The sequence below is a fragment of the Physeter macrocephalus genome, chromosome 7, assembly GCF_002837175.3.
Source record: "Physeter macrocephalus isolate SW-GA chromosome 7, ASM283717v5, whole genome shotgun sequence".
Lineage (NCBI taxonomy): Eukaryota > Metazoa > Chordata > Mammalia > Artiodactyla > Physeteridae > Physeter > Physeter macrocephalus.
The window spans coordinates 107612268-107624428 of NC_041220.1; the positions used below are offsets into that span (position 1 = coordinate 107612268).

Here is a 12161-nt window from a genome sequence, read left to right on the forward strand (position 1 = left end):
TTTTATCAAGAAAGAAAAATGGTACCACTACTCCATTAAAGTGATACTGCAAACATACTATTTTGCTTGTTCTCAAGCTAGTTGTTCATAAAAAAGAAGCTGGTTTGCCCTTTTCTTCTTAGTGATCAAATCAACAGGCTTGTGTACCTTACCATCCTGGTAAGACAAAACCAAGGGGAAGGAGAAGCAAGCCTTCTAACTATGTTAAAAATCGGTTCTAGGGTAGGAGCACGAGCCTTGCTTTCCAGAAGGTGGAGAGACACATGACAGTTTCAGGGAGACCTGTGGGGGCCATGGCTTTAGCCCATTGTGTCTGGGCAGCTGACATAACTTCAGTCCCCCTGGGGTCTCTCTCTAGTCTGAGCTGCCTTAGCTCTGATGATCTGGCAGGACCGTGGTCACTAGGATTGGGTATTCCAAGGCATTGCAGTCATCCGACAGGAACACCAAATCCTGGAAAAGATGTGCAATGAGCAAGAATGTCACTGAAGGTGGCCGCAGAGCCCATGCACAATTATAGGACTCCTGGTTCTCCTCAAAGACTGTTCAATTGTTCTCCTTTGTGTGAAAATTTCCCAACCTTCATTCCCCCAAGGAGAGCTGGTTACGTCTTTCTTCACTTTCCCATTGAATCTCATATAGTCTTTTATTATTGAATTCAGTTGTACGTTGGTTGACCAGATGGATCGATGGATAGACGGGCAAGGGAGTGAATAAATGAATAAATCTCAATTACTGAGCAACAACTCTGGGCCAGACATCGGGGATACCATGAGTAACAGCACCAGGTCTCACCTTCAAACACTTTAGAGTCAATAGCAGCACTTTTCAGACTGTATTATGTCTTCTTCTTATCTCCCCTCCACGCCCAAGGGGAGAGGGGAATGAGGAGGGAAATGGGTGTGGGACAAAACGCTTGTCTCATCTTTGATGCATAGTAACAAACAAAATCTTAATAAAACTTAAAGCTAAAAAACTTAATAGCTAATTATTAGTTTCCTGGGCCAGGCCTGGTGTTCGGTATTCTATGCTTAGTCACCTTGATAGAGATCTTAGGACCAAGGGAGTTACTACAGCGCCCAGCACACACACGGTCAGGGTGTAAGTAGTATTATCCTCCCAATGCTCTCCTGACGTGGATATTATTCACGAACGAGGAAACTGTGGCTCAGAGAGCGGAGGGGACACTGGTATTTAGGAAGCAGGGAGGTGAAGACAGGGGCTCAGGTCTGCCTGATGCTGAAACCTGTGCCCCTAGGACCACACAACTCTGCTTTCTACATCTTAACCAGTGTTGATTCTCTGCTTTTCCCGTCTCCCTCCCCTCTGCTGCCAGATTCCTCCCAACACAGAGCACACCTGAAGCCCCTCCCCTAGGAAGTCTCCCCTGACCCCAGGGCTCCGGGAATTCTCAGAATTCCAGAGTCCTCTACCCCCGCTCCCTGCCCCATTTGACTCGCAGCCTGTGGTCTTGGGTGTTGGGGCTGGAGCTGGAGGACGTAAGGAGCCTTGTCCTGAGTCCCCCAGCACTTAGCAAGAGCTACAGGGTTGAGGAAGGGCTTTGTGAACTGGAAGCACCGCATAAACTTTTCTCTTCCTCCTCCTCATCCCCCTCTTCTCCTAACCCTTCTCTTAAGTCCTTGGCTGATGACAAGTAGAAAAAGAACGTTCAGTGGCGTCACTTACCCTCCTGCAGAACGAGTTCATGATGGTGTACAGCTTCCGCACTTTGTCCTTCAAGGCATCTACCTGGGCCACCTTCCAACACTGGGGCGATGCCACAAAGTCCCGCAGCTTGGCCAGCACGCAGTAATTCTGTGAGTGGACAACAGGGATGGGTCTCGTGGGAGGGGTCGGTAGCCAGAGACGCGGGAGCTGGGGACTCCTGGTCCTTCTCACAGTGTCTCTCCCCACTCCCACTGCAAGACCCCCGCAGGCAGGCAGACCCCTCTTACGTGTATATCCAGGTGCAACCCGGGCAGGTATCTCACACAGGGCTCCTGCAGAAAGTGAAACGGGTTTCTGTGTTGCTCACAGGGACACACCCTCAGCCTGGCCACAGAAGGCTCTCTGCCAGCCTCCCCCAAACCAGAGCGGCCCCAGATCCCTGGGGCCTTCCTTGATGCTGCCATGTACAATACTTTCTTGTACCATATGCCACATTCCCCCAAAGTAGACTGCTCTTCTAGAATTCGACTCTTAGAATGCAACCATTATATCATTGACTACGAGCTAGGGAACTGTTTTATATATATATACACACACATATATATATGGAGAGAGACATACATATAAATATGTGTGTCTATATATGTATATATAGTAAAACAGTTCTATAACTGTAATCTACACATAGTAATATATATAGTACATACTTTAGTAATACAAAACAGTATATATATGTACACTTTTATATTACTATATTTCACTTTTGCTTCTGTGCTGGCCTGAAGGCCAGAAGACCCAGATTCTGGTCCCTCCCGACCAGTAATTCCCTGTGTGACATGGGGTTGTCTCCTTCTTTGTGATTCGGTTTCCCAGTTGTGAGATTAGAGAGTTAGAACACATAACAACCTCCACTTCCTTCCAGCTCTGAGCCTATGCATTATTTTAAGCTTTAAAATCATATATTTTTTCTGTTTTTTTTTTTTTTTTTTTTTTGCGGTACGCGGGCCTCTCACTGTCGTGGCCTCTCCCGTTGCGGAGCACAGGCTCCGGACGCGCAGGCTCAGCGGCCATGGCTCACGGGCACAGCCGCTCCGCGGCTTGTGGGATCTTCCCGGACCGGGGCACGAACCCGCGTCCCCTGCATCGGCTGGCGGACTCTCAACCACTGCGCCACCAGGGAAGCCCTAAAATCATATATTTTTAAAAGATGATTGCTCTACATATTTAATAGCAAGGAATTTGTGGATACATCGGGGAGCAACAATACAACCAAATGTTGTTACAAAGAGATATTAATTTATTTGACAGCGTCGCTAAAAAGTAAATTGCAGAACTGCTGTGTTGTTTGATCCAATTTGTCTACACGCTTGGATAACTATGTACAGACCCAGAGCTGAAATCCTATCCTCTGAATGTGATGGCAGCAGGTCACCTCTAGGTGGCAGGATTGCAGTAATATTTATTTTCTTCTTTGTCTTTTGTGCCTTTTCCGACCATTTTCAAAGTATATGACTTTCATAAGTTGAAAAAAATACACATCATTTAACTTTCAAAAAGAAAATACAAAGGAGGTGTTAGGGTATCGTAAGCCCCACATCTGAGAACAGTGCATTTTATTTGAAGGGTTCACAAGCGGTAAAGGGATACTTTTAAATTATACCAGAGCTTTGAAGTTTAATTTGTTTTGTTTCTACACTGGACGAGCAGTCAGGAGGCCCGATTCTATTTCTGGGTGGCCCTGTGGGACTGCTGGCTCCGAGCCCCTGGGTCTTCCTCTTAACACAGTGTTGAGAAGAGTGCTGACATCCTGGGTTGTCCTCTGTGCAGGCTGTGTCTGCATCCAAGTTTTCAACCCTCCAGCTGCCCGAAGCCGGTGAGGGGCTCAGCCATCCCCTCTCACAGCTGAGGATGCTGAGATTCAGGGCTGAGTAATTTGCTCAGGGTCCTACAGCAGGTTAGGGGTGGGGCTGATTCTGTGAGTCGCCCCCTTAGCTCCTGCTGGCTAGTGGAGAGAATAAATAAGCTGAACTCTTTGGTCCTCCTTAAATTGGAGCTCTAAACTCTATGGAAGCTTCTCTTATCCTCTTCCCTTCTCGTCTCTTCTCTTCTCTTCTCTGTCTTTCTCTCTCTCTTTTTACATTTTAAAACAGATCCTCTGATAGTTGCTAGCTAGTTATAAACAAAAATTGTGATGTCTTTGATTATATTTTCTTTGTATTTAAAAGGAAGTGCAAACCACCGGTATTTAATAGGATGGGAATAAAACACAAATACCCTTGAAATTAACATTGACCAGAAAAGAAAAATAGCGTTTTTTCCCTGGTCCAAAGGCCAAGTTTTGAGAACTGGGTCTGCATGGACCTCCCAGTCCTCAGGGGGGCCGCGGGCACTCACCGAAGGCGCCGTGGCCTGCAGGCTCTGGGAGTCAGCCGTGATCTCCCGGCTCAGGGCCAGCATCCTGGAGTAGCAGGTCGGGGGAGCCGGCTGAGCGGCGGGGGGGCCGGCCAGGAGCAGCAACAACAGGGGAAGCAGCTGGGGGGTCATGGTGCAAAGGCGGCCTGACTGCAGCCCGAGGCCAGCCGCCCCTTTAAGCAGAGGCTTGGGGGTGGTCCTCCACGCCTCCGTTTCCTGTGGTGCCCAGCCAAGGCCAAGAGCACGCCCACCTGGCCTGGGGACACTGGCGCCTTTCAGACCTAAAGGTCCCCCTTGTTGAGAGGAGGTGCTTCCTGTCAGGGGCGGGGAGGGGGAGATGCCAGGCACCTGGAAGGGAACAGCGTCTTCCTCTCACACAACTTGCAATAGAACTTTCTCTCTTGGCAGGGGCTCTTCCTGAAGTGGCAGGATGGGCAGATGAGGGGGGCAGAGGACCGGAGGGAGACAGGATGGATGGTGGTTCAGTCAGAGGGGCGGGAGTGGGCGGTCAGCCCCTTCAGTTAGAATGGGGACCGTTTGGTAAAACTGGCTGATCTCCCGGAGCAGAACTGGGGGAGGGAAAGGCACCAGAAGTGATGGATTGAGCGCCAGTGATCCGGGGGTTTGGGGTCAGGCAGCCTGGGTATCACCATCCACCCACCACCGACTGGCCCGGGGAACCTTGGGCAGCCCCTTGCCTTCAGAGGCAGCTGTGCCTCTGCATCTGGAAGATGGGCTTGTGCTAGGGCCTGTGATGGGGGATGTGGAAGCATTCCCCTAGCTGGTCCACTGCAAGCTCCCAGCACAAGTCCTGGTACACAGCAGACCCACTGGAAGGGTTGGTTCTCCATATGTGGGTCTCTTTTTGCAATGATGCTCCGCAGGCGGCTCTCCTGTAAATACAGGAGCACGGGTACCAGTTAGAAGGGTAAGCTCTGCCCTTAGGTGCTCGGTGCGTCGCATGGTCACCCACTTCTGTGATGACCTTGGGCAAGTTTCTTCACTCTTTCTTCCCTCTCCTTACCTGTGAAATGGGGATGATAAAAGTGTAGTGAGGAATAGAAGATGATGAGCTATTATCACAGTCAGAGCTAATGTCACTGTCTCCTTTCCTACAAGCATCCCTGTGAGGCAGGTACTGCAGAAAACAGTCCAGTTTTCCACGTGGGAGAATTGAGACTCACAGAGTTCCAGCAACTTGCACAAGGTCATAAAGCTGGAGGCAAGTGGGTCCAATGGGGCTTTCTGCCTTGTCTTCATTCCGTCCTCCCATTCTGCAGTGTGGAACTGGGGGAGAGCAGGACTCCTGCAGCCAGAGATGAGTTTGAGCTCTTGGGCTGCCCAAGACCAAGGAAGAAGCAAGGAGAAGGAGCTGTCAAAAGAGAGGAAGGTTCTTACTTAACACCAAGTATCACATATGCTCCAGCAGTGATGCATGAAGCTCATTTATACAACTACACAGCTGTTGTCACAAATGCCATGAGCCTCACAGAAAGCCAGTGAAGTGGGTGGGGTTATTCCCATTTCCCAGATGAGGAAACTGAGGCTCTCAGGGGATATGAAACTGTCTGGGGTCACAGGGCTTATAAGGGGAGGCAGAGCTGTGCACCTGGGTCTGCCTGTCTCCAAAGCCTGTCTCACTGCAGGGGAGGGCAGAAGAGCGGCCCGGGCCGGCACACATTCCCAGAACAAAACAACCAAAGTGGAGGACCAGAAGGTTAAGGGAAAGGAGAGTGGTGTCCTGGATATGGGGCGGCATCGAGGATCAACAGCAGGGATGAAAGTTCAGCTCCAGCCTCTCCCTGTTTCTGTTTGCCCACAAAAATCCCTTCCTGACAGGTGCCATTTCCTGTCCGTAAACAGATCAGCCTCACCCCAGGCAGTGGAAGGTCTCTTCCCGCCCTGATGTTCTATTTTGCTACTTTTCTGTGTTCAAGCCCTGGGCAGGGATCACAGCCTTGCCTTCCTGTTTTGCAGGTGAGACCATGTTCTCTAAACACCTTTAGCAAGATGGCCTGGGGACTGCCTTTTGGGCGCCCTCTCAGGCAGGGCAGAACTGTGTGTGTTTGGAGGTGCAAGCAGCAAACACAGATGTGTTCTTCTTCTGGATGAAGGGGTCTCCTCCTCACTTTCTGTGGCAGTGCCTGGGGCGTGGGCCTCCCTGGCAGACAAACCGGCCCCAGTCAGGGACTCCAGACTCCTTTGAAATGCTCCAGTGTTTCTGGATGTGCTCATCGAAGGAGCTTCAAATTCAGGACAGGGAGGGAAAACCAGCCCAAGCAGCAAAACAAGTCCTTGGACCATCCGATCGAGGAGACATTGCTGTGCTGAAAAAGCAGGCATTTCTGTGCACTTGATGGTGAGATAAATGTGTCGCTGGGAGATCTGGCCTTGTTCCACCCTGGACACTTGTGTGGTTTTTGACAGGGCTCCTTGGGCAAATCAGAAGCCTCCTCTGCACCCTAAGCACCAGACATCCTACTAACCGGATCCCATCTGCCTTCCCACCCACCGTGCTTGCCTTATGCATCTCGGCTTGTCAGCACCCAGCACCCAGCCGGGCAGAGCAGATGCTCAGGAAAGCTTTGCTGAATTAACCTGATGGCTGTTAATCTTGTTACTCAGAGCGAGGCACAAGCCCATTAAGAAACCCACAGAGCACAGCCGGAGTCATGCCAGAGAGACCCTGCCCTCGATGCAGGAGGTCTCAGGGGACCCACGTGTGTATTTGCTCACAAAGTTCTCCTTTGGCACTGCTGTCCCCCCGCGCCCCCAATAGCTCCCTTCTCTGGCCCCTTCCCTGGTTCCTTCAGGATCAGGCTACTCAGTATGGAAGTGAATGCTAAAAATCCAGGCTGGAATTTCCGCACAGACTAAAGCCTTTGTCTTCCTCCAAAGGTTTCTCCCAACCCCCTTAGTGCGTGAGAAGAGCAGGGGTCCCATCAAGGCATGGTACCCCATTATGTCAGGACATCCGAACAGCCAGAGCTAATGAGTGAGTGACTGTTTTTCAGCTGGAATGGTATCTACCAGCCATTTTCGTTGAATGGATTCTTCATTCATTCTCCAGACACTTCTTTATTTATTGAGAATCTATTGTGTGCAGGCCTGAGATGGACAATAAGGATAAAACAGTGAATGAGAGATGCTGTCCTCTGAGGAGAGTAAAGAGGGCAATTAACTCATCCAACACATAGGGTAAGTGGCATGACAGTGGAAACCCTGGTGCCTCAGGAGCCACTCCCTGGCGGTGGCTCCATCAGCAAGTTGAGGAACGTTGTGGGGATGTGGGTGGGGGCAGTGTATGAAGGAGAGAGAGAATTTGGAAGATGCTGTGCTGCCAGCTTTGAATGTGGAGGAAGAGGCCACAAGCCAAGAAATGCAGGAAGCCTCTAGAAGCTGAAAAAGGCAAAAAGAAAAAAAAAGATTCTCCCCTAGAGCCTCCAGAAAGGAACACAGCCCCGCCAAGACTTTGATTTTAGTCCAGTGAGACCCATCGTGGACTTCTGACCTCTAGAACTGTGAGAGAATAAATGTGTGTTGTTTTATGCCATTCTGTTGGTGGTTATTTGTTACAGCAGCAACAGGAAACTAATACACCATCTCTCTGGGGTTCAGTAGGATAACAGAGATCGTGGTTGTGAGGAACTTGGAAATGATCTGCAACAACTTGCCTGGTGCTTGTGCTTCTTTTACAGCTTCCCTGTCAAGCATTCATCCAGAGTCTGTTTGCATACCTCCCTCGATGGGGAGCTCATTGCCCTTTAAGACTGCCCTCCAGTCTCTGGGAAGCTGTGAACAATACAAATTCTTCCCAAGGTGAAGGTGAGATGTGCTGACTCGCTGGAGCTACCACCTGCGACCTAAATCTCTCTTACCTTCTTCCACAGAACAGCCCTGGGTGATTCTCAGCCCTCAGTCTGTCTACCACTACTCATCCTTGCCCCCCAGACAGAGTCGGCTCTCTTTCTGAGCAAATACCCCAGTTTCTTGAAACTTTTTCCATGGGAAGTGGCTTCAACATCCTTTTCCACAGTTGCTTGACAATTACCATCTCCCTGCCCAGAGTTCTTTCTCCTCCCAGTAGACATTTCTAAAGCAGAAATCCACACTTGCCTGTTTCACATTCTTCCCTGGTTTCCTGAGGCCTGGAAGATAGTCTGAGGTCTGTGGCCTGGTCCCGGACTACCTCTCCAGCCATCTCTGCCTGTCCTTTCCTGCACTTTTATCAAGGAATGACAATGATGATGGTGATGATGATGATGATGGTGATGATAGCTAACCCTGAAATGCGGCCTTGCTCCAAGCCCTGTACAAGGCTTAATGCATTCATTCTAGTATCATCATCTGAGGGCACTGAGGCGCAGAGAGGTGAAGTGACTTGCTCCAAATCACACAGCATTAGCAATCCCTAGTGTTTGTAGTTATAACACCCAAGTGGCCTTTGGCCTTCATACATGCCGTTCCTGCTTCTTGGAATGTCTTTTCCTCACCTTGTTTGTTCTTGGTTCATTCCTTCTCACCCTTCCAGACTGAGCTGAAATGTCACTTTCTCCAGGAAGCCTGCTTTGCTGGATTGGGTCCCCTCCACCTGCCTGCACAGGCTCCCATGGCCCCTGCACTTTCCTCTGCTTTGACACAGCATTGTCCACTCTGGCCTTTGTCTGTTTGCTTGTCTGCCCCCTACAGGCAGAGTGAGTGTCCTCTTGGTCTTTGTGTCCACAGCATGGAGACCAGGTCCAACACAGAGTAGGTGTTCGGTAAACATCTCCCTGCTGAATGGAAGTGACTGCCCCTTTATCCCTGTTGTGTGTCAATGTGTCTCCCACTAGCTGGAAACCAGATTGGAACACAGCCCTCCTTGAGAGGTCTAGTCAGAACTGTTAACCTCCTTGGTTTGGGCCCCTGTTGTGTCAGTTAGGAGTAAAGGTTGTGAGTTACAGAAAACACGGTTTGAGATACCCATGGCCAGATTTTCTGGAAAGTTCAACTGGAACATGTAGTGGTAGTGTGGAGCTCAGGAATGGTTTGATCTAGGAGCTTGATGAAGTCACCAAGAAATCATCTTATTCTGTCTCCCTCTTCCATACTGTGATGGTCTTCTGATGTGTCAACTCTGCCAGGCTATAGTCCCTGGTTATTCAATCAAATGCTACTCTAGGTGCTACTGTGAAGGTATTTGTAGATATGATTAAAGTCCATAACCAGTTGACTCGAAGGACAGGAGATTAGTCTAGATATTCTGGGTGGGCCTGATTCAGTCAGTTGAAAAATGTTAAGAGCAGAGCTGATGAAGAAGAAATTCCCTGAGGAAGAAGAAATTCTGCCTGTGGAGTAGCTTCAACCCATCACCCTGAGTTCTAGCTTGCCCTTCCTGACAGCCTGCCTTGCTGTTTTGGACTTTCTTGGCCATGCTGGTCTCCACGACCGTGTCAGCTAATTCCTTACAATAAAATAATCTCTTACTATGTCTCTGCTTCTGGTTCTGCATCTTTGGTTGAACCTGAACTGACACATATGTCACTGACTCCATCCTAAAGCCAGGTCTCCTTGTGGTTGCAATGTGGCTGCTGGTAGAGTCCAGCACACATGCTGTCCCATCCCTGTCTGGAGAGGACACAAGCCATCTCATCCCCTGACCACTGAAGGCAGTCCTGAGCTTTGTGCTGCCAGCAGATCCTGCCATGTCTGTCTCATGACCTCGTACTTTCATAGTCTGGGACTCCTTTTTAGCATTTTTAGATAAAGATCACTTAACCTTTTCCTTCTGGCTATTCGGACTGGCACATTCCTGTAAGTGATGCAGGTAACCAGGAAAATACTTTTTTGTTCCCAGCCCTACGGGGTTATGGGAAATTCCTGAGCGGACCATAAGAAATAAGAACTCTTTCATTACTTGGCTCAAACTCAGAGTCACACCTTTCCCGAATGTTCCCTGTGTTCCTGTCCTGTGCCTGTTTGCAATGGCAGCCAAGGTTGAAAGGGCCATGGCCAATCTCAGATCTCCTCGGTTACCCAAAGTCCAGCCAGTATAGCTGTTTTCGCCAGAGATCAGAAGAGCCCTGCGGCAGTTTCCATCCTTGGAAAACATCACACTAGACACACAAGGAGTCTGAGATGCTGACATCAGGGGCTGGTGGTAGAGGCCACTTCTCTAGCAAAGAGACTACCTCTGAGTCCCCCCTCCTGCCGGCATTTGAGGTCAGAATCCAGGGCCAGTGATGCCTGTGCTGTCCTGACCGAGCAGTAACAGCCAGGAGGTATTTGAGCAAGGGGTGTAGGTTGAACAACTATCCGGAATGTTGCCTCCAGGGTGTCCTGTCAACAGCAGTGTTCCTTTGGTTAAAAGCCACACATCTCCCCCTGTTTATGTGATGTGTTTTGAGCTTGTAACTTGCGCTCTTGGCAAATGCAAGTGGAAAGTTGGCCCACATAGTCCAGAGTAAAGGAATGAAGACAGACAACAAGGCCAGGTTTTGCTTTGGGGCAGTGATTCTGAAAATAATCCCACGTTTTAGAATAGATACCCCTCTATAATCCTTGAAACATGGATTCAAATTTTAATAGGAAACAGTGTGCAGGAAAAATTCTCCCAAACATTTTCCTTGGGCCTGTTTATGCCGAAAGGACTCAGAAAAAGTCCTCAGAAGAGTCCCAGCTTGGCTTCTCAGAAAGAACACAGGCTTTCGAGTGATAGAGGAGGCTTCAGTTTAAATCTCACTTCTGTTATGATGTGACTGGGCAAATCTTGTCACCCCTTGTCTTCCTCTGATGTGTGGGATTTATAACATTTATTGCCCAGAGTTCTTGTGAAGATGAAATAAACATGAAATAGCCAGTGTGACTGTGAGGGCTGTGGTTTTCATTTTCTTTATCTTTTCTTTCTTTTCATTTTTTTTCCTGGTTATGGACCTTGTTCATTCACTCCATCTTAGGCCAGTTCTAACCTTCCCACAATGGTTATGGTGAAGGGCACGTGGCCCAGGATGGACCAATCAGCTTCCTTCCCTGGGATGAACTGATGGGTACAGGAAGAAAGTCGCTCTCTCATTCCACCAATGTCCCTACATGGTTGCCAACAGTTATGTCTCCCGACTTGGAGTGGGCTTCTCTGCTGGAGGAGCAGGAAAGGCCAGAAGCAGAGCTGGGAGATGGATGGAGAAGGGAGTCTGGATGGAGCTCCATCCCTGATTCTGTTCCCAGAGGTCCAGTCCTGGAATTCCTCCTTGGACTCTGTAAGCCGTCCTGCGGTCATTTCTAGCTACAGACTTAGTATTTCCTTTTGGCTAGAGCTGGTTTCAGTGAAGTGTTTTTCTATCTCTTAAAAATAAAAGAGCTCTGACCAATACAGGACCCAGCACGGTGCCCAGCACAGAGCTGGTGCTCACAGCCATTGCCTTCTCTTTGATGATTCACTATTTGTGGCAATCATTGGTGCTGATCATCAAATACGTCCAATCTCCTCTCTCCTGGTTCCAAGTCAGCACTGAGCTTCCCTGCTCCCTTGAAATTTTGCATGGCCACGTGAGTCATTTTGTGCAATGACACATAAGAGGATATGATGGGTTTTGCTTCTGGGCAGAAGCTTTCAGAACCCGTGCATGCTTTGCCGCTTTCCCCTTCTCTCTGCTATGGGACCACTGAGTCAGAGATGGTGGCGGCTCTGCTGGCCTCACCCTGAGGTGGAGACCTAGAGCTATACCCCAGCCCACCTCTGGCTTGTTTGTTATGACAGTAGAACCTAGCCCAGCCTGACTGTGGTAGGCAGAATTCTACCATGACCTCCAGGCCCCTGTAGAACCCCATCCCCTTGAGTGTGGGTGGAGCCCATGTAGGAGACATCATTCCTGTGGTTTAGTTAGTTATATGGCAAAAAGGATCTTGCAGATGTCCTGGAGGTTACTAATCATTTGACTTTGAGTTACTCAAAAGGGAGATTACCCAGGGATCCTGATGCAATCACGTGACCCTTTAAAAGCAGAGAGTTTTCTCAGGTTGGTGGCAAAAAGGGAAGTCAGAGAGATACCAAGTGTGGAAAGGATTTGACCTGCACTGCTGGTCTGAAGGTGGAGGCAGCAACA

At 49.3% G+C, this 12161-nt stretch overlaps 1 protein-coding gene across 1 annotated transcript; it reads right to left on the reverse strand.

Moving 5' to 3' along the window:
* Nucleotides 1-369: 369 nt before the first annotated feature.
* CYTL1 (cytokine like 1) lies at nucleotides 370-4260 on the reverse strand. Its single transcript, XM_028492566.2, has 4 exons — nucleotides 4063-4260; nucleotides 1956-2000; nucleotides 1687-1815; nucleotides 370-453 (listed from the first exon to the last, which is right to left on the reverse strand). The coding sequence occupies exons 1-4, from the start codon at nucleotides 4210-4212 to the stop codon at nucleotides 370-372; spliced, it is 408 nt and encodes a 135-aa protein (XP_028348367.2). The 5' UTR covers nucleotides 4213-4260.
* Between the last annotated feature and the right edge of the window lie 7901 nt (nucleotides 4261-12161).

Coding starts and splice junctions, on each gene's coding strand:
- CYTL1 (XM_028492566.2), bottom strand. CDS start 4,212: ATGACCCCCCAGCTGCTTCCCCTGTTGTTGCTGCTCCTGGCCGGCCCC. Junction 2,001..4,062: donor TGCAGGCCACGGCGCCTTCG/GTGAGTGCCCGC, acceptor CACTTTCTGCAG/GAGCCCTGTGTGAGATACCT. Junction 1,816..1,955: donor GGTTGCACCTGGATATACAC/GTAAGAGGGGTC, acceptor GTCCACTCACAG/AATTACTGCGTGCTGGCCAA.